This window comes from Hippoglossus stenolepis, chromosome 17, assembly GCF_022539355.2.
Source record: "Hippoglossus stenolepis isolate QCI-W04-F060 chromosome 17, HSTE1.2, whole genome shotgun sequence".
NCBI classification, from domain to species: domain Eukaryota; kingdom Metazoa; phylum Chordata; class Actinopteri; order Pleuronectiformes; family Pleuronectidae; genus Hippoglossus; species Hippoglossus stenolepis.
In genome coordinates, this window is record NC_061499.1 from 12,295,203 (window position 1) to 12,318,179 (window position 22,977).

At 42.0% G+C, this 22,977-nt stretch overlaps 1 protein-coding gene across 6 annotated transcripts; it reads left to right on the top strand.

Moving 5' to 3' along the window:
- Positions 1-901: 901 nt before the first annotated feature.
- Positions 902-22,724, top strand: snx13 (sorting nexin 13). Of its 6 annotated transcripts, none has more exons than XM_035182820.2 (26): positions 902-1,076; positions 11,096-11,208; positions 11,303-11,405; positions 11,585-11,674; positions 13,129-13,250; positions 13,370-13,488; positions 13,712-13,816; positions 13,937-14,025; positions 14,309-14,392; positions 14,502-14,640; positions 14,751-14,839; positions 15,063-15,162; positions 15,386-15,579; positions 15,879-15,983; positions 16,175-16,345; positions 16,458-16,527; positions 17,075-17,253; positions 17,348-17,455; positions 17,530-17,640; positions 18,043-18,102; positions 18,280-18,441; positions 18,551-18,622; positions 18,712-18,857; positions 19,091-19,159; positions 19,244-19,356; positions 19,949-22,724. In XM_035182820.2, exons 1-26 carry the CDS (start codon positions 1,065-1,067, stop codon positions 20,182-20,184), a joined length of 2,961 nt encoding a protein of 986 aa, XP_035038711.1. In that variant the 5' UTR covers positions 902-1,064; the 3' UTR covers positions 20,185-22,724. The 6 variants fall into 6 exon arrangements, with proteins under 6 accessions (XP_035038711.1, XP_035038709.1, XP_035038710.1 ...); XM_035182818.2 differs by having other exon boundaries at positions 903-1,434; XM_035182819.2 differs by having other exon boundaries at positions 903-1,434; positions 17,111-17,253.
- Positions 22,725-22,977: the final 253 nt, after the last annotated feature.

A 22,977-nucleotide genomic window follows, 5' to 3' on the forward strand; every position in this document is an offset into this window, starting at 1 on the left:
ATGTATCAGTTAAGAAACTAATTGGTTATGAATTAAATAGTGTAAAGTAAAAAGTCAGCCACAATATTTTATGTTGCCATGTAATAAAGTGTAAAGCATGATGAAAGTACGCAAGTAAAGTACATGTGCTTAGGGATGTTCCACCATTTGTGGCTCCTTTGTGCCGATTCTGTCAGATACACATGAAGTAAAATAAATAACTAAATTGTACTTTAGTCAGTGAGTACACATACATATATATTTTGTGTCCGGTCAACTCACATATACATATAGTGACATACCCATATGCATACGTGTACATATATACGTACAAACTTATTTAATCTTACCTCTTCTCCATAAGTCATTAATTAGTACTTATCTTGTACTTAACTAGCTTCCTGTACATCTATAAATATGTTGTTAACCTGTGCTCTATATTGTATATAATGTACAAAAATATATATGTAATAATAAATACAATATAAATAATAAGAATAAGGCTATGTACATACAAACTCAAACATCTTTATACCCAAAATCAAATATAAACAGATTTGCATTGTTGTTTATAACAAAAACAGAGGAGGATAAACTAAGGAACAATAACTATTTTATACATACATACATACATCAGGGTACATATACATATACTGTTAAACAATACAATTTTACTTTTTGTCAGTGCGTATTCACATATATACAAATTTTCCTTCAGATAAATATACATATACATTTTGTATAGGCTACATATACATTATGTTTGTCAGTAATGGTGATATATTATATTATATTATATTATATTATATTATATTATAATTTAATTGTGGACGATCACTCTCACTGCACATGTGTCTGTCAATCAGTCACGGGTGTGTTTCTGCGTCATCACTTCTCAGCCAATCACACTGCGACGTCCGGAAACGGGGCACCCGAGACGTAAACCTGGCAAACATGGCGACGCTCCGGGGAGAGTACGGAGATTGGAAATACGAGCGCTTTTAACCCGACGAAACAACCTCCTCCTCGCATGTTACAATGTGGCGGGGTTAGCCGCAGCCTCCGCACTAACAGCCTTTTAGACGATGCTCGCAGAGGTAAGCCAGCGCCGGCGAAACCGACGCGCGTGTCCCCGCAAGTAGTTTGTTTTCCAGCGGTGGGCTAACGCGGCTAGTTAGCTTGTAGCGGCTAGCGTCGTGTAGCGCTAACCCCGCAGGTAAACACTCAGCTTGTCAGCCGGGGAGAGGACGGGACGTGGCCGCGCTGCTCGCCTGCTATAAGTGGCGGTCAGCCCCGGGATTACACGGCTAACGCTACGTTAATACGATGATCTTAGGATGTGCGCACTGTCAACACCGTGCTTGAATTAGCTCGACACAGGCAGTGTCGGTAGTATGCGTTTAGATTATGAGTAACGACCCTCGAGAACGAATTTCTACATCACAACAAACACAGGTGAGCTGGGCGTTAGCTCAATGCACGGCTACTGAAGCTAACACCTCATGTTGAAGGCGAATGAAAGTGATCTGTTTGGTGCTGGCACAGTTGTGGGTTTACTACAGTTAGCTCACATTTCCCATTGGTAACACGCATGCTGAGCAGTGCCGGCTAATAGTCGGTGTTTTGTCACCTCCTGATCATTTTACTTTAACTTCAGGGGGAAGTCTGAGACGTTTATACACAGTAACACACAGCCAGTGAGTAGCCAGGCTGTCCATCATAGTGAGACCAGTGTCATTCTCCTGTCAGACACAAACAACTTGCCTAACACAGGCCTGTCTTGTAATAGTAATAGTCTTTAAACCAGTATAGCTCGTCTGTGATTGAAGAGATTAGCTTTGGCTCTGTGGTCGCTCGCGTGACTTGCTATGACATTGTAGTTTTTATGCCACAGCTCTCACGTGATGCACTTTCTCAATGCACACACTGGGGCCCTGACTTTCAACATACCCTGGTCATCTGCTGACACGTATTGTAACTCACAGATCCTGTGAGTGGAGTTGGCGCAGACACTTTTCTCACTACAGTTTCCACCTCACCTGAGCTACAGGTGACCTCCCCACATCCAGGCACCTCTCCAGCAGTCTAAGTACAGGTTTAGCCTCTGTAATGAGGCTTCAGCTGCCACTGCACTATTCTTTGTGTCTGACAGGGACTAGTAATATCTGCCTGAAGCGCAGTCAGGTGTTAAACTACAGTTGCTCTTTGTGAAATCTTGTTCACGGCTAACCTTTAGTCTGAAGTGAATGATTGTTGTGTTGGGTTAGTCCTGCGAGGAAGCTATATAGTGTCATTGCTATTATTGATATACGATCCAAGGTGAGCACAGATGTAGAAACTCTGTATAGAGGGGCCTTTCAGTCAACACTATTGTCTTCATCATCAACCAAGCTCCTGCACAGGAATGCTGTTGCCTCTCAGCTAATAGAAAGCCTAATCTCTGTATGCGTCACCTCCTAGATTTTGTCTCAACGGTTGAGTTTCGTTTAGTTGTTTCCTTCCTGCTCGTATTTGTATCTATAGGTAATTTAATTTAAAAGCATATTTAAGTTGTAGCTCAACTGCTGCTCGTGTATTTTTTACTCATTAGCTTGTATGACCAAGCTGTAGACATTGGTATGAACTTTTTTTCTGCCTGGTTGTGATTAACTGGCGAGAGTGAATGGCATACCTGCATAAATTTATGAATACACTTTTCCAACCAGGGTTGGTTTGTTGTAGGGAGGTGTGGGTGCATTGTGTGTTCAACCATGTGCATGCAAAGTTATCTCTGTGCCTTTCACCCCTGACTAAATCTCATTAAGGTGTCCTAATCAAAGCTCGGTGGACATGTTAGGCCAGCACGTTGTCACCTCAGGCCTGCTTGACATCTAGTCCACCTCTCCCTCCTTCCTTCTGTCAATAGAAGTGACACCTTTCAAGAGGTGTGCCACCTTTCATGCAGACATCTCTCATGAATTAAGCCTTGTTCAGACCTGTGTCTCTAATCCAGATAAATCCTCAATAAATTAGGTCATGTTAAGATACAGAATGCAACTCACATTTGGCATAAGAATTAGACCTGTGTCACCACTTAAGGAAGGATTTTGCTCGCTTTCATGTAATAGTTTATGTGTCATTTGGTCTTAAACTACTACAGCTGCTAAACTTAAATGAATGAATGCATTTGGTGCGGCCTGGGCGATGCAGCCGCCTACATTTGCAGAGGTCAGGGTTGAATTCCCAGTTGGAGCATGTCTTGCTTGGTTGTGTGTTCCAGTTGGTGGGATGTTGCAGGGCGTGTGATTCTGATGGGTTGGCTAGGATCTTTGGTGAATAATATAAACCTCCATATACGCCCTCCTGGATCCACTTCTCACTAGACAATGAAAAGAGATAGCTGGGGAGGAGACATGTCTCAGCTGTGGTATGTTGCTGACTTCATCCTCCCCAGGGTAACATGGAAGTTAACACTGTTGGACTACAGCTGAAGAAAGCAGTCCATACAAGACTGGACGGAGAAATAGATTGGGGGAAAAACAATACACACATTCATCTGAGGTCCCAAAACAGAAAAACTTCAAGTCTTACAATTCTCAACAGCACATTTTAAAATTGCGAAGAAAGATCAGAGTTTAGAAAGATTGTGATATAATTTTCTTTTTGAAGTAGCCCTTCAGTATCACATCGTGTTTATATGCACACATTAACACATCGGAAAGCCTAGGACTTGTTGTGCAGTCATGTCTGTTTTTAGTTACAGCTGTCCACAGGTTGTCTAAATTGCATTGCAAAGTGTAGCAGGTCCAAAGATTACAATCTGGCTAATGTGCTGATCATAAATGTTTCCATTTTCACTGTGACATTTTTGTCTCCACCTCCTGTAATCAAATGTTAGTGCTGTGCGTGTGCATATACTTGCATACTCCACTTGTTATATTATCACATCTTTGGAAGGTGAAGTACTCTGCTTATCAAACACCAGATGTTTTACTGTGATTACAGAGGAAGTTCAGTTTACCTAATCCCCTCAGGTTGTGTTTTTATCAGGTGAGAGGTGCTGGGTTCATCATGAGCTGGTTGAAGAGCTGAGGTCACTGAGGCCTTGTCTGTTCGCTCTCCTGCTGCAGGACTTGTTCCTTCACTCAACGGTAGCTAAGGGCTTGTTAGTAGGTACTGCACAACACAGGTTTGGAAATAATGAGCAGCTTGATTTTCCCAGTGTGTGCTCCACTCACTGTTGTGTTGTCAGTGTGGGCTGTCAGAAAAGTGTCAGAAGGCTGGCCGCCTTCAAATGACAGAGTGGGTTAGACATGCTGGCAAGTAGGATTCCAGCCAACCTGCATATATGAGCACACAGCAGGGCAAAGTCGTCAGCAACATTTGTATTTGATTTATTTCTATCTCTGTTGTTAAAAGAACCACAGCCCCAGAAAGTAATATCTGTTCCTTAAAATAAGTTATTTTCAGTCTATGGCTGTAAAATGTTGCCTCATTTAGTATGTGTGGATCTATGAAATATAAACTAGCCCCACCTCTATCTTTATCCACCCCTCAGCCTCACCCGACTCTGTTCATCAAACACATAACCCTTTGTTGGTTTTCTTTTACAAAACAAGGGGTATGAAATGATGTGGAAAGCCCCACTCTGCAAGGGGACTGGTTCAGTATTGAATTTGGATACCTGACCCCAGACCATCAGGACCCGTCAGCCCGGTTCAGACAAACATTTAGAAATTCTGGTTTGGCTTGCTAAGTTTTCTCTCATGCTTGATTGGGTTCAGAGAGAGTATTGTGGTCAGACCCACACTCTTGTCCCATAACCTTTGTGTTATACATGGTATACAAAAGTGTTACTCTAACACAAAAAGTGAAACACAACATTTGCCCCTAATGTCACTCTCAGCTGATTGACAGTTATTTTGATGCAGAGAGACTAACCAGGCCAGGACAGCTAAACTTTGCAATACTTTCTTAAATACTAAATCCATACTAATAGGTTTCCGTTTCTAAGACACCGTTTTAAAGCTAAAACTAATCTGTCTTCCAAATCGTTTTAGCTCTCTAACAGTAATCATCCCCATCCATGCTAACAGAGAAGTGTGGCTAGCGTTAACATATCAGTAGTGATGTTTTATAAAACTAAATATAGTAGTGTGGATGTAGCTGAAGTGTAAAATGTCTGTTAACATAGATTTGGATCATAATACACTACAATGATAAACCTACCTCATGAAAAAACGAATGATAAAACTAGAAAGTAACTATCAGTACTGTTGCAGTTTTACCAGGTTGGCATATATCTTTTAATTGCACAGTTTCAGATTGTATTCCCCGGTCATTCTAGAGATTTCCTCTCAAGGTTAATGTGGCAGCTCTTTCTATCATATTAATTCTAGTGGATTAGGCCGGCATGATTAGTCAGCCCCTCTTACTTTCTCTCCCTCTCACAGGCATTAACCGTGGATCTCCCACAGGAGAGCTTTAATGGGCTGAGTTAACCTCTCGCCCAGTGACCACACTGATCATGGTTGCATCTCAGCGCTTGTGGACTTGAGTGCATGGGTTGCAAAATATAGAAAAATCTGCCCTTGAGCAGTTTTTAAGTTGTGCCCTGAAATCTGGGAAATGATAAACACCGATAAGAAGCTGTTTGTGCACGTCTGAATGTGCCTGGAGTCAAGGACATCCAGCAGCAGAAAGCACGTCATAAAGCCTTGCCACTGTGAAAATGCAGTCTGCCTCCAAAAATGCTGCTCTTTAATGATGTACACACCTTTCATTGATCATGTATGCTAAGACTTTATTTTAAGACGTGGTGTCCAGCCTACACGCCACCCAAGCCTTCTTTAGATCAATACTTACTTTTGTGTGTCTGCATGTGTTCACATTTAGTTTGAAGACTGTACTACTTCTTGCGTTTCCGTTTCTATTTGTCTATTCATTGTGGGTTGCGTAAGGATTTGCCTAGATGTAGAGATGTGTGTGTCCGTTGGGCTTTGGTGTTAATCACTGGAACAGATGGTTCATGTTTAAAACCCTGTGTAAGCTGTAATGACTCAAGAGTGTCTGTTATCATGTCTCCTACAAAGCAAAGCCTCCACAGCCTCATCATCTCACCACTAATCCATACTGATAGCCTCCACATTCACTGCTGCTGCTGCTCACTGGCTCCATTGACGTCAGACCAGACCCACCTGAACTACATCCAGATACTTATTAAGGAAATTGACTACAATGGACTCAGACAGGATTCATTGTTATTTGTCACCTTACACTTACAAAAACACTTGGAGGAATCCCAGTTTGCCGTTGACTTGCACAAATCCAGCCTACACACACTGAATCAGGCTTGAATTAATTCAAAATTACAAAATAATATAGTCATCTCTGACTGATGTATCTGGCACAATGCTCTTAGATTCAGCTGACTAAGGTCTATGTTGTCACACAAAGAGGTTTTAGCAAGTATTTGCCGCTGAAAGCTTCTTAACACGGCCAACAGTAGAAATGCCCTCTCTTTGATTCCTGTGTGGGTGCTAGCTAAACAGAGTGGATGTGTTTCTAAAGGTCAGTCTGTTTGAGGTTTGCATGAAAGTCAGTACCTGGAGTATGATTTGTTTTTCTTGTAAAGGATGACAACATTGTGGCTGATGTCTGTGTTCTAGTTGTCTTATGACCAGGCCACACTGGCTGTGGTTCAGCCACAGAAGAGTTTCTAGAGATTTGAGGTCAGCAGAATAGTATAGTTTCAATGCTCATCTCTCTCAGATATATATATATATAAATATATTTGCAATATTTCTTGTAGCCTACCCGTTTCAAAATAGCAGCACTGCAGCGTTTCTGTTGACAGAATCCATTCATTTGTTTTAAAAAGGATTTTATTGTCAAATATATTAATGTACACAGGACTACTTTTTTACAAGGTGTATACAGTAGTCATACCAGAAACCTCAGAAAGTAGTTGTGACACGCAGCAGAACCACGGCTCAGCCGGTTTGGCCCGGGCGTTAGAAGTGTTAGGACATTACTATTTCTTTACAGATGAATTATGTGTATGTGTGAATGATTGTGTTAGGGTGTACACTTCCTATGAATAATAACCTTTGTCTCTCTACTACACATAGATCAACTGTAATAGTAGTCATGTTCTTTGACCAGCCCTATTATGCTCCAGTACTCACAACCCTGCTATTATTGACATTATCTCAACCAGTTGTGACATGAGAAAGAGGGTAGTCGAGCCAGTTTGGACACATTCTGAAGCCTGGACACAAGTGTCTACGAACACACTAAAGACATTGGTTACTCTCAGCTTTTGGCCCCAACCTTACTGTCTTTCTTCAACGCTATAAGATAGGGGAGGAATTTGGTTAACGTAGCTACATTTCTACTGGGTGGCCTGTTCTCAGCCATGTTACATTTTCATTTAACAGCGTCACTAGAGGAGCGGTTTTGCATGAGAAGAGAAAGCTGTGAAGTCATCAAGCGATAGTGGTGCTCACATTAAACCAAAGTAATCAAATTGTAAAATAAATGTTATGTCTGAATAGGCTGGTCTCTACACTGAAGAAAAATGTGTGTTTCCTTAGAGCTGTTAGCTCAGATAATTAAAAAAAAAAACTACTCAGTCTGCCGATAAAAAGTTGGCTGATAACAAGATATTAGCCTTTGACAGACATATGAATATCAGCATTTATGTTTGCCAATATGTGCAAATATGAAAACTAACTAAAAAGTTTGAATTATTTGTGTTTTTGTTTTATTATAGTTATAGTAATATTTATAATCAATCAGACTTTATTTGTATAGTTTTTTTCATACAAAAAAATTCACACGAAGTGCCTTACAGAATAAAAGAAATCAAAACAATGAAAACAATACCCACTTCCATCCACACACAGAGGAAGCCAATATTAACAGGAAGAGAGGAAAACACTATCGTAAATCTCCTAAGTTTGAAATAAGGAAACACCAAAGGCAGATATAAAGTTCATGGTTATTTACATACATCCGCCAATATATCGGTATTGGACCATTTTTTTAATCCTTAACATCGGCATCTGCCCCAAAAATGTATATTGGTCAGGCTCCACAACTAATATAATACATGAGACTTGTTCAAGTGGGGTGTAGAACTGAATAATCTGGTTATTGCAGAGCAACAACAACATGACGCCACTGATTTGTTCGTCACAAAGTATTTGGCAGTTGAAATATTTGCAGTGGATCACCTTATATATGGTCTTACTTGATAATTCAATATTGATTATTTTAAGAAACGCACCCCGTGTCGGCCACTGTCACAAATAAAGTCTCATTGTGTGGGAAACTGCTGTCTTGTCTCGGCCTGATCTCAGCCTGTCTAATTGGCTGTGGGCTTCCGGTGAGTAAATACAGTCAAGGTCAGTCGATCCCACTGACAGTCATCAGTGTCAGCTTTGCCGTGTAATCAGTTGTGTGTGGCGATGACCGATGTCACACGCTGATCTGATCTGAACTGGAGCCAATCAAGTCCTTTTTTAAACTAAATTGACTGTTATCAGCTTTATGAAGCCTGTTCCCATTGACAACCTATCTTACAATAAGTTCAGTTTATGCATCTATTTCACAGGTGAAATACTATGTGTGTAGGTTTCCCCAACTATTTTGAAGCTCTCATATGCAGAATATGAAGATACCTTTGTAATGCTGTAGTATACTGCCTTTGAGCAGCTGGTATCTCTACCACTCATGTTCTTGGAGCTGATAGTTGATATCTCCATATTTTATGACCTGAATTGGGAGCGGAAACAAACGACAACTTCATCGGGACATGGTGGTCATGAGGAACGCACGTGTGCATTGGCAGCCGTTCAGTGTTGCCTCTAGATTTTCACGAGATATTTCAAATTGAAGTTGAGCAAAATTTGTTGTTATGAGTTTATTGAAACTTAGTTACTGTATTTGATCGCACATTGAATGATTAAATTAGTGATAGGATTGTTTGTCATCTGCAGTACGCTGATGCAACAAACTGTTCAGTGGACATTTGTAAGAGTAAGTAAAATTGTGGATTTGTATGTTTGTAGAGCCACAGGTTGAACTAAATCTGCTTCACAAATAACCAAAATAGTGATCTCTTCATCACTGATTCTCAATAGCCTGCCTGTGTGCTGTGGTCATGCTATACTGTATATAGTAATCTGGCTGTCCCATGCTTCCGACACACTTGGCAGCCAGTTTAATGTGTGTCATCCAGTTGTCCATAGTTGGCAGTGGCAGAGAAAACAATGTGCCAGTGTCCAGAGGAGGCTCTGTCTCTCCCTATCTGGCTCCATCAGCGGAGGTGCTGAGGAACTTGGGTATGAATGTAGGGCAGCAGAAGATCGTTGCTGCTGATAATCATTGAGTCTGTCAGCGACACCACTCTGACGGCTCCACTGCTGAAGTGTGAGAGAGATACAGTGTGTGACTCGCATTATTCACATTAGCACATGACACTGCATGGTCTGGTTTCATTGGTCAGGCTTGTACCTGCGGGGACAGATAGGTTTGTGGAGACTCATCCCTCATGTACCAACCCCCAGCATGAGAACGCACACACCTATTCATATTAACTGTGGCCCGACCAATAGCCCTATTGGTCGGGCCACAGTTAATATCATGTCACAATATGATACTATTATCAAGATTTAGGAGTGTAAAAGAGGCCTCCAATAATATATCAGCCCATAGTAACTAATTTTCCAACAAAACTTAAAATAAATCTTTTTTCTGGTATTTTTGTTTTGTATTTGATAGCGACAACGAAGATGGATAGGAAATGTGGGGAGAAAGAGTTTGGGTATGACATAGCAAGCAGATCAGCCTGCAGGCAGACGAACTTGGGTACATATGAACATTCAACGTGTGTGTGTGTGTGTGTGTGATTCTGTGTCCATATAAATTGTCTTTACCTGCTTATCCTGAAGCATCGTAGGGGGCTCCATATATCCAAGAACCTATACAATATGTATAGGGCTAGTTCCTGGATATACGGAGCCTAGTCCTTTGGACGCAGGTGATTTAAGCAGGAGGTTGACGTATTGAACAGGGAGACAGTATTCAGTCTCCCATGGCAATTAGCATCCAGCCATCTCTGAGAGAATAACCTGCTTTCGATGTCATTAGGAGAAAAATAAACAGTGAAGTCTTATCCTCTGTGATGTGAAAGCATCAACAACAGTCATGATAGAGGTCACTTCCAGTTTTAAAACCCTCAGCCTGCACTGAGCTGGACTGAGTGGGTATTAGCTCTGCTGTTTGTGCCAGTGCTATACTTATACAGTGATGGTAGCTCCACTCTGTCAGTCAGGACTTGTTTTCCTCGACTGGTGTATTTAAATTAAGTTATCTGGTATTGTATCATTTCACCATCTGCAGCAGTGTCACAGTATGGGACTGAAAATGGAACAACTAGAGTAAGTAATTTGAAAACGTGGGAGTTTGGTTTCCTGCAGTGACAATAACAGGAAAACCATAGGATGTGACTCACACACACACACACACACTCCCAGTCTTCATGTGATACTCTCTAACAATACAGCATACAACAGTGTGTGTCTTTTTAAATAATGTTTTCCTGTGCTGACATAAAAAGTGTTTGAAGTAATTTTTTTCTGCTCTGTGAGTGATGTAATTTTACTGTACACTTTGACCGATGCTGGAGTTTTGGGGCAGATGCTAATTTAAAGGAGCAAAAAAAAAATATATCTCTATATATCGCCACATCATTGCCTGCTCAGCTGTGATGTGAGCTCTGCTTCATTACTGAGTTTGCAAATAATGGAGTCAGAGCGCACTCTGCTGGACCCACGATGTGATGATAATATTTCAAAATTACCATGAGCATTTTTTTTCTGCATTATGTTTTCATATTGGTTTGTGTTTGACAACATACAACACAACCAATATACACTTTATCTGTGACAGGCCAATAATGGCAGATAAAATCAGCCAGCTGAAATTACGGGTTGGCTCAAGTAATAATGTAAAAAAAACCACCTTGATCAGTTCCTTAAAAACATGAATAATATCGAATATCGACCAGTTAAATTATAAACACGTTTTCATGGAGTATTCATCCTGTGTTTTGGATTTATGTGTGTTTCAGGCCAGTCTATCCATCTGGGGATGGGGGGGTCTTGGAGTCGTGCTGTTCCTCGTCACCTTTGGACCCTTTGCCATATTCTACCTGGCCTTTTATATCTTCTGCTTTGTTGGAGGGTGAGTATTGAGTTTTCTCAGCCACACTTGGTGTCTATTTATAACCACAGGAGCCTGACAGATCAGTTTAAACTTGCTCTCGCTTGTTTTTCAGGGGCTTTGCGGTCACTCTGCTCTATGGAAAGATCAACTCAGAGAAACACCTGGAGAAATGCGAGCACTCTTACTTGCCACCCACACAGATTGGTATAGTGAAGGTAAAAGGAGCTTAAATGAACACAGGTTTTGATGTCCCCTACATGAACCAATTCATTAGGCGGTATTTGGTTTTCTTTGTTGATGTCAGCCTGCCAGTTTACATGCAGATCAGGCTTTTGCTGATATGTTTACTCACATTTCACCACATCTCTCTTGTCATGGTGTATTTCTTTTTCAGACATTGGATGAGATGAAGCTAGAAATGAAGCCCATAAGGATTGACCGGAGATTGACTGGCTCCAGTTTTATAGATGAACCACTACAACAGGTGTGTGTATATGACTTTGTGACTTCCTGTGCATTTAACACTACAGGATTGACCGTATATTAAAGCATTTCTTTCTGTTTTGAACTGCTGTCTGCTGGGGATGTACTCCGATTAACACAATTGTAACTAGTTTGGCACTGAGAGCGCATTCCTCTGCCAACAGTCAGTCCCCTTAAATTCAATCAAGCTGCAACAAATTTCACACACTCAAATCCCCGAATTATTCCCTGGAGAGTCAGGGAAATGTTTTAAAAGCCCTATCTCACAATGTTAAAGAAAGTAATAAAAAAAATTCCTGGATCTGCCCTTTTGTCCTGATCCACTCGAAATGTAATGTGTTTTTTTCTTGGCCCACGCACCATCATTGCAACAAGTTCCGAAACCATGACTGAGGTAAAAAGATCCTGTAAATGATGGTCAGGTTGCTGGTCAACACAGACACAAAGTTAATGGCTTTAGTCTTCTGGTCACTGTGGTTACAAGACTGACAGTAGAAAACCAAGCTTTTAGCACTCAGTAAAAGCCACATGGCTGGCAGAGGTAAGTGCAGACTCAGCAGTTTGAGACGGTCAGATGATTCTCAACTGGTGTCTCTGTTCTCCATTCCTCCCTAGGAATGCACACTAATCATTTCAGCAGCATGTGAACCTTGAGATCTTGCACATCTTAACATGACACCATGCAAAACTGTGTCATTCTCTACGAAAAGAAGAACAATCTTGATTTTTATGACGCATTCTGTGACCAAATCCTTTGTCCCTCGGCAGCTCACTACATCAGCAACAGATACTGACAGTCATAACCTCTGCCAAGGAGGGATTTCACCCCTGTCCATTTTTTGTTGGTTTGTTTGTAAGCAGTCTTGTAAGCAGCATTACGCAAAAACTACTGGACATATCACCATAAAACTTGGGGGAAAGATGTGATATGAGTCAGGGAAGAACCCACTTTCTTTAACGTAGCAGACATTTTTCAACAATTTCACTATTTTCTCAGCGACGACATCATGGATCTTAATGAAAAAAATCTGGCTTATTCAGGGGACTGCTTTCTATAAATGTGTGAAATGTGGTGCACCTTGATTGAATTTGAAGGGACTGTTGGGCCTTGGTAAAGGAATGCAATCTACTCACTAGCATTCTAGTTTTGTTAAATGTGATTGAATCAAACTATTCAGCTGCAATCTGTGTTGTATTAAGCAAATAACATCTAAATGATTGATTTGTCCAGGTTTCTTTAGACCTAATAGCCCAATTGTCTTTGACCCTGGGTGTTTGTTATAGACGATGATGATCAACAGATTCAATTTTCTTTCAAAGAAGAGTTATTCATTCAACTCTGTATCATTTATTTAACTCCCCCATCTCTGTATTTGTTATCCCCCTGAGTCTGGCTCCAAGGTCGTCTCTATTAAATTTGTACTTTTCATTTTCCTCTGTTCTTCTCCTCTGCAGGTGATCCAGTTCGCTCTGAGAGACTACATCCAGTACTGGTACTACACTCTGAGCGAAGATGAATCCTTTATATTGGAGATCAGACAAACACTGCAGAACGCACTCGTCCAGTTCTCCACACGGTACAAGACGAGCACATTCTGAACCATATCTGACACTTTCTGCTTCGATATTTAAGGTTTTATACCAAATCTGCTCTGTATTTATTGTACTTTTTGTGTGTGTGTGTTTATGTGTCAAGGTCCAAAGAGGTGGACTGGCAGCCTTACTTTACCACTCGCCTGGTGGACGACTTTGCCACCCATTTACGTGTCTTCAGAAAAGCCCAGGATCGCCTCGCTGACAGAGAGGACAAGCAGAGTACGCACACACATTCATGATTGCTCTCTATCCCTCACTAATCATTAGCATGTCTCCTGAATTTTCCTAAACACAGACTTTGATTGCGTATTTTGTAGCGTAATCAGAGTTTTGTGTTCTTTTGATGGACTACACAATAAGATTTGATTACAACTGTGGTGCAAAAAAATTGTTTCATAGAGTTGAGCAGAGATGATGACAATGACGAGTTATGTCTGAACAGGAGACATAACGGAGGAGCTGGTGGACTCGTTCTTTGAAGCCGAGGTGGAGATGGAGAGGAAGATTTGCCGAGACGTAGTGTGCACTTCAAACAAAGACGAAGAAGGTAAACGCACGTCTTTATTCGTTCTTGTTTTACATTTGACACCATTGCGCGGAACACAAATGTGTTTTCGTCTCATTGTATCGTAATTGTAAACCTAATCACAAGCTGTGTGTGTGTCAGGTTTCCTTCGGGACTTGTGTGAGTTGCTTCTGTATCTGTTACTACCTCCTGGAGATTTCCACAACAAGAACATGAGATACTTCCTAAGGGTGAGTACACTTAAGAAACAGTATACACACATACAATCTCACACTTACTTAAAGAATAAATGATCTCAACATGTGTTCATTCACTGGTTTGAATGAAGAAATCACACATTCATCACACAGTAAGTCTGTGTTGAGTCACCAGCAAGTGCTGCCAGTTTGGCTATCGGCCACAAGCCTCTCTGAGTCTTAGGTTCAACAACAGGCTTCTACATTAGCCACATTACCATAACAGACAACGTGACGTCATGTTTGTAACTGGAATCTCACTGTGGTGGATTTTTAGGAGGTGTTGGCTCGTGGTGTGCTGCTTCCTCTGATCAACCAGCTGAGCGACCCGGACTACATCAACCAGTTTGTCATCTGGATGGTGAGATTTGGCCGTACATACATACATTCTATCTATCAGCTGGTTTTGTGTAAATAATCATAAAAGAGAGCAATCAATAGTAATTGTGTGTGTATTTATGCTTGTGTAGATTCGGGACTCCAGTTGTAACTATGAAGCCTTCATGAACATACTGAAGTTGACAGACAAACCTCCTGAGCTGGAGGCTGTCAAGGACAAGGTGGTGGAAGAGCTGCAGTATCTCCGCTCCCTGGACACTGCTGGAGATGGTGGGCGCTCGCACTCGCACACACTCATGAAAGTATTTGGCCATGTAAGGCACAGAGGACTTCTGAAAATGCCCTGCATTCATCTCCTTTATTGTTTCTTTGTCCCTTAGACATCAATGTGATCAAAAACCAGATAAACAGTCTTCTGTTTGTGAAGAAGGTTTGTGAGACCAGGATCCAGAGGCTGCAGTCTGGCAAGGTGAGAAACCACTAAACACTTTTCATAGTTCTCACACTGGAGGATCCAATAAAAAATGTACTTTACTTAATTTTAGTGCATTCAGTTTTGATAGCTGCTTATCTATATTTATTAGTATGATGGTTAAATATTGTCTGCACAAGCATCCGCTACCTTTGCTCAATGTCATTTAGTTTTCACACACAGTTTTCAGACTTTTCGTTTCCTGTGTCTGGTTGTGTAGGAGGTGGACGCCTTGAAGCTGGCAGCCAACTTCGGCAAGCTGTGTGTTATCCCCCTGGATCACATCCTCGTCCACAACATAGCCCTGCAGTTCTTCATGGGTAATTCTGCAAATACCAAACACTCCTGGAGCCTCAAACTTGTGGCTCTTTTCATTTTGACATTTCTGGAGCTGTTCCGAATTCTCAAATTTCCAAAATTGAAAGAACTTGACAAAGCCAAAGTTACATTTAGTCATTGAAGTGGCACAGTAATTCAAAGTATTTATGTAACCTTCTAACCTTAGACAGGAATAACTGTATGTGTTTGTGTGTGTTGATTCAGACTTCATGCAGGCAGCGGGGGCGCAGGCCGAGCTGTTTTTCTGGCTCACTGTGGAGGGCTACAGGGTGACGGCACAGCAGCAGCTGGAGGCCATGCAGGGCTGGCAGAAAGACGGCAAGAAGCAGCCCAGCGCCACCAAAGGACTGCTGAAGGCCGCTGCACTCGGTGTCTTCGAACAATACCTCTCTGAAAAGGTAGGAGGCATTTTAAGATCACAAGTCAAACTCATTACTTGCTCATATTAAATATTATTCCAAAACAATCCTTGAGAGGTGACGCATGTATTTCACCTCACTCTTGCTCATGGTGACCCTCACTGCCTGCATGTCAAGTTTCAGATGATGTTACTGTAAAATCTTGTAGGCTACTTTTTGGTTTAGTTTTGGTCCCTCAGATGTTTAACTATTTATACGTACCTGCTTTGTAGTAATTCTTTCCGTATTGTAAGAAATTATCTACTGACACACGTCTAATATTCATTCTTCTTTAACAGGCATCTCCCAGGGTGCAGGTGGAAGAGGAGTCTGTAACTAAACTTGGGGAGAAGCTGCAGAAGGAAGATCCCACGCCGGAGATATTTGACGAAATCCAGAGACAGGTACAACAATGTTTTCAACAGAGATTTTTCTGTGTGACTGAATTTTATGACCCATGCTGACACTTGAAGGATCTTAATTTAAGCTATTTTCATTGATTCAAGCAGAGATGCACATTTTTCTTCTCTCTTCTTTATATTCAGTTCTTTATTTAATGTTCCACCAGTTTCACACATGCTGTGTTTTACCACAGGTGTATGACATGATGCTACGTGATGAGCGCTACTACCCCTCCTTCAAGCAGAGCCCTCTGTACGTCCGCATGCTCGCAGAGCTGGATATGTTGAAAGAACCAAGTTACCGGGGATCTGACGACGGCGATGGAGAGTCTTTCAATGGCTCTCCCACAGGAAGCATAAACCTAGTATGTCGTCTTCCGTTCCTGTTGCAGGGCTCAGAAAAACCCTGATGTGACATTACGTTTTTGTAGTTCATCCTCTGGTTGTTTATGGTGTACTTGTTCCTTGTGATTTTAGTCTTTGGACGACTTGTCCAACTCCTGCCATGATGAATCTATGCACCTTCATGCCTTCATCTCCGACACAGGTACAGAGACACACACACACACACACACACAGTCTAAATACACTCATTTTTATAAACGTTGTGTTTGAGTGTTTGTCGATAAAGAGTTGTGAAGAAAACTTAGGATTTGATTCTTACAACTTGTGTATGCGGAGTGTTTCATGCATACCTGTTAGTCTGTCCGGACCAGCTCCACCCTGCATGTTCTTTCTTTCAACTTTTCACCTCCCAGCTCCGTTCAGCTGCATGTGTCTGCTGTCACTTTTATCCTGTTCCAGTGTTCTTTTTATTTCTTTCATTCTGTCACCTTCACTGTTTTTCTGTTCTTTCTTTTCCCTTCCTCCTCCCCCTCCCTCATCCTTCCTGTCAGTCTACCACATTTTCCTTTTTTTTTTATTATCACATTTTCACTCTCTGTGCACTGCATTCTTTCTTCTGCTTGTTCTTCTTTCCCCCCACACACACTTTGCACCTACACATTCTTTTCTTTCCATTCCCTTCTTTCTTCTGCTTTCATCCACCCCCTCGTACTCCAATCCCTCATGGGATTTGTTACCACGTGGCGTAGCTGACGCTTGTCTCCCCGGCTTCTGGGGTGCTGCAGGGGTTTGCAACGACCACGGTAAGACCTACGCGCTGTACGCCATCACTGTGTTCAGACGCAACCAGGATGGCAGCGAGGACTGCTGGAAGACCTACCGCCGCTATTCAGACTTCCATGACTTCCATATGAGGATCACTGAACAGGTTTGTGTTTGTGAGAGTTAAATAAAAGTTAATATTAGTGTTAAAATGTGAAGCAACAACATGAATTTGTTTGTCTCCGTATGTTTTGTTTTAGTTTGAGAACATGGCGTCGATCCTCAAGCTGCCAGGAAAAAAGACATTCAACAACATGGACAGAGACTTCTTAGAGAAGAGAAAAAAAGACCTCAATGCTTACCTACAGGTAATTCTTTTATATATTAGATAAATGGCCTAGATCGTTATGTATACATCAATAACTTTTTGTGTGTGTTCCAGTTGCTGATGAACCCAGAGATGGTGAAGGCCTGCCCAACTCTGATTCCTTATGTCTACGACTTCCTAGAAAACAAGGCCTACAGCAAGGGCAAAGGAGAGTTCGCACGAAAGGTTACTTGAATTTTCTAAACTATATTTAACATTTCAGTGTAATTTATTCATAACAAGGTAACTGCAAATACGTTTTGTGATGTTTGTTGCAAGATTTAAAGATTCTTTACATGTTGTTGACACAATGCTTTTAATATTATTATTATTATTATTCCACTAAGTGTTGTCAATCTAGAGGCACACATATGTATTTTCAGTCATGAATCAAAGCTTAAATGTTTTGTATGGATGTTGCATCAGATCTTTAATGGTGAAAATGTAAAAAACAACAGCCCTATACATCAATGTCAAAGTAGTAAAGCAAAATCCTGCATCTGCCTACTTAACTGCATCTGCTTCCAAATCTAATGGGTTCTTTCTTGTCCCATCCTTCCATTAACTTTGTTGAAATCTGTTCTGTAGTTTTTGCATAATCCTGCTCACAAAAAACTACCCAACCAACATATGACCTCCTTGGTGGAGGTAACTAGCACTTCCCTGGACATGCTTTCCTTTCTATGTTCTGTGTTTTGCGGAACATGTGTACCGACTTCCGATTTCATCTTTAATTCAGCAGTTATTTGATTATTGTGACTCACTGAGGTTTGTAACTGTCTCAATAAAATACATTTCCTTCTTTTTGTTTCATTGGCCCATCAGATAGACACATTTGTAAATCCTCTGAAGAGCTCAATGAGGAACGTGTCCAATGCGGTGAAGGCCCTGCCGGACAGTCTGGCTGAAGGAATGACCAAGGTATCTGACAACATGGGACGCATGTCAGAAAGACTGGGTCAGGACCTTAAACAGTCCATACTGAAGGTAACACCATCAAATACTGACGATATTTTAAAAAATATCATCAACCACAAGCCTCCATGTTAGTTCTTCCAACCTCTGACCATGTAGTGTCTCTCCTCGGCTCTCCCAGGGGCCCCCACTCCTCCCCAAGTCAGACATCGACCCTGAACACTGTCGAGTCTCCGCACAGCTCGATGACAACGTGAGTCAGTCAGACTTGGTTTGGTTGCCACGTTTTTTCTTTTTATTGTGATTTCAGTCAAATGTTAAATGTGTGCCTTGTTGGTCCAGGTGGACGATAACATCCCGCTGAGGGTAATGCTGCTGCTGATGGATGAAGTGTTTGACCTGAAGGAGAAAAATCAGTGGCTGCGCAGGAACATTAAAAACCTGCTGCAGCAGCTCATCAGAGCGACATATGGAGACACCATCAACAGGTCAGAGACACTAGGATGTATTTTATATATCCACAGGTACAGCAAGCACAAAAATATCTATAATACTGTCATGGATTGTTTATTTAGTTGACTATTAAAGTGTTTCTACCCTCATCAAGCTATATTTTATTGATTACTAATCTCATCACCAACATGTTAACAGTCTTGCACATTTGGTTTAAGAGCTATTTGTTGCTTTCGAACCATTCACTGAATAATCTCTGTCTCTGTAGGAAAATCGTGGATCATGTGGACTACTTGACTTCACCAGAGCAGGTGGCTGACTATGTCAAGAAGTTCAGGTAATGACTACCCCCTTTCTTTCAAATACATCTGATTGGTCAGAGGACTTGGGACTAACACGGATCAGCTCTGTCTTCACACAGGGATTCCTACTGGCCCAACGGTATACTGGCTGAGACAACGCCCCGCCGGGACAAGAGCATCCGCATGAGGACACGAGTAGCTGCCAAGACCAGCCTGCTGGGTATCATGCCAGGTGAAGAGACACACACACACACTTTATCATCAGCCAGCCCCCATGCACTTACGCCTCATTTTTAAGGTATCCTCTCCTGTACATACAACATAAACTCTAGCTAGCCCTAGGGGGCAGTAATGAGCCCATACATTAGAGAAGGACAAAGCAGACATAATAGAGAACTAACTTGAACTTAAGTATCAAACCAGTTTTCACCCTGAATTTTACAAGAAAAGAAGAGTTTCAGGGTGAAGACTGACTTGTTTGTCTCTGATAAATCTTAGTGCTCAGCCACTTCTCTGAGCTTTTTTATTGAAGACATCCAAGACTGAAATAAAACTGAGTTCAGCCTCTGTTAACTGGCCTGAGGGCAGAGGACAAGCAGAAGAAGTGTAGGACTATAAAGTCTGTACGGTATCTTTCACTTTGTAAACAATTGGCAGGTATACTCGCTTTACTTTCTTTTGCTTTGAGCTTCATATCTTTGTCGTCTAACTAAATCATACTAAACTTCATTCTTGCCCTAAAGCCACACACAAGAGGCAAAGGTTAACCCATGAGAGTTCTTTTCTTTTTCACCACTAACTCCATATTTCTCTTTCTGCCCCAGATGAACTGAAGCACATCATTGGAGCGGACACCACGAGAAAGGGCATCCTGCGCGTCTTCGACATGTTCCAGTACCAACCAATGAACCGGCGGCTCGTCTACGTTTTCCTGGAGGGCTTCTTGGAGACAATGTTCCCCCAGTACAAATTCCCCGAGCTCTTTGTTAAGCTGCACTCCCGCTCACCGCGCATCCACAGATACAGCCAGAAACTCAAATCGGCCTCTCTCAAGAGGTGACAGGAAAGGACGAGGCAACGGGACCGACTAGACACACACAGACTTGGGAGTGAAGGGTGAGAGCGGGGGCTTGACTTGAGGTGTGTGTGCGTGTGCGTGATCTCTGCCCTTCCACTTCGCTCACACTCTTTGGTGAACAACACTCCTATGATCAAGCCGATTGTCTCTTTGAAAACCGAAGGATGAACAACAGACTCTGCCCTCCTCACGCTCTGTGACACACACATGCGCAAACACAAGTCCTGTAATTTGCACCAAGACTGAACATGGCAGTCTTTTCTTTTAGCTTCTATATTTTTCTCCCTCCTTTTTGGACTTTTTAGTTGTCAAGCTTTATCCTGGGCCAGTCGATGCTGCTTTCACGTGGTCCAGAGAGCTGACCACAGATACTGTATTGTTTTTAAACTGCAGGAGTAGATAGCGTAGACCCACACCTTGCCTTACCGTTCCCGTTTCTTCTGTCTTTCAGCCAGCTCAGTCTGCCATCATTAAGCTGGCCGTCGTTATAGCTACCCTCAATGCTGTAGACATGTCAACTGCGAAATCTATATTTTGTTTTCACAGCACCAAATATGTCAATATCACTGGGTTGAAGAGGCGCTGTTTTTAAAAATGTGACTGAACAAATGTGGGTCGAAAGGATGATTTTTATTTTTATTGTCAGCATTTTTTTTCCCAGCCTCAATGCTTCTCTTGACTCATATTTTTTCCCCCTTTTTTTGCTCGTCCGAAGTGTGACATCATCTGTGCCGCCCACGATCCTCAAAGAGTAGGCCACCTCCCCTTTAACGCTAATGTCATAACCTGTGACGACCAAAGCTCACGCTGTTCCTACGTGTGTGTGTGTGTGTGTGTGTGTGTGTGTGTGTGTGTGTGTGTGTGTGTGTGTGTGTGTGTGTGTGTGTGTGTGTGTGTGTGTGTGTGTGTGTGTGTGTGTGTGTGTGTGTGTGTGTGTGTGTGTGTGTGTGTGATATTGATGACGACGACGGGATCCTCTAAACATGCTGTGCATCATATCAATAATCATGTTGGAGCAAGAGAATGAAGTGTTGACCTGAAAGCTGAGGCTGCGACGACACGCTGAAGTGTGTCACAGTTGTAGGGAGCTCAACTTTGGAGCTATCGGAGAATCTAGCTTCAAAGAATGTATTTCTGTGTGTGTGTGTGTGTGTGTGTGTGTGTGTGTGTGTGTGTGTGTGTGTGTGTGTGTGTGTGTGTGTGTGTGTGTGTGTGTGTGTGTGTGTGTGTGTGTGTGTGTGTGTGTGTGTGTGTGTGTGTGTGTGTGTGTGGGGCACGAAGATCTAACCCTCTTCAGTCAGAAACTGTGCCAGTCTGAGCGAGTGAACCAGCCTTAAACCTACATAGAGTATAAACTGACCGAGAGACGCACACTAGAGGGAGCTCTCCTCCACATGACTGAACGTTACAAGGAGATCGACATAGAGATATGGAGAAATATCCCTAATCACTTTTATTCAGAGAAGATTTAATTTAGTGCAATATTTTTGTTCTTTAATGCATGTGCATTTTGAATCGTATACTGGAACAAGTAATTCACATTGTTTTTAAAGTAAAGAACACAAAAGAAGTCCCCAGAAACGTCTTCTTATCCCAACAACTTAACATTCCGTTGTTGTAACAATACAATGTTCATTTTACAGACTTGTTTTATAAGTCGGTGGTTTGTTAGTTTTGGGTGTGAGGGGAGTATTTTCCACTCATCCCTCACCCACTCGAGAGGGTTTTTGGGTATTGATCAGGGTGGTGTCAGAAGGGGGGTTTGTGTCACAGCCTGATTGTTAGCTCATCGGGACATAGCTAGCTCAGAGGCGGCCACAAAACAACTGCTTCTATTTAACTCGTAAGTGGCGTTTTATGCATTAGAGCTCATTCTGTCGAGTGTGAACAGATGTCGTGAACGGACAGCTGGAGGGACCGCCCCTTTCCGCCTGTCCAATAGTCACTCAGACTCACGGGAGAGCTTTGTGACCTGTGACCAATGGAATCACTGCTAATGAGCACTTACCGTAGCAACTGTGCGAGGGTCTCTCCCGTTGGCTGGACGGAGCCCCGTTCTGCTGCAGCCGTCGGACAGGACACGATCGCCTGCTGTGATTCGCTTACACTGAGCAGCAATGGTGGACTCTGATTGGCTGAGGGAGGACATGAACTGGAGCCTCTCTTACCGGTAGAGGAGGAGACGTCACCTTTAACTTTCTGCACACCTCTCCATACAGGAAGGCTTGTCGTTTTTTTCCCACTTTTTTTAACCCCCACTATATATGAATCTATTATAAAGAAAATTGTGCATATCTGTGTACAGTATGTGTTAATAGTGTGCCTAAATGTACTGTCAACTCTATTTTCATATTTTTCTTTAACCTAAGAAAAAAAAAAATCAATCAGAATGTCATGATCATTTTACGCAACTGAAAATGACTTTAGGGTGTTTTTTTGCATTATGCTTATCAAACTGTTCCTTGTGAGCAACTGTGCTCAGATCAGTATAACACTAATAAACGGTTACTCAGACTAACTGACCCAGTGTGTCCGGTGTCTTATGTAGCTGCTGTATTTGTTCATGACATCACTCACACGGATGACGTCTCACACTGAGAGGCTGGTGTCTGGTGCCTCCACATCACACCGACCTTAACTGCTTCAAAAAGATTATACCCCTGTTCTCTGCTACTGTATCAAGTCACCCACCAGTACAAACCAGTTAACTGACGCTCGGGGGGGCTTCAACACAGAAGATCTATATATATATATATATATATATAAATATAAATC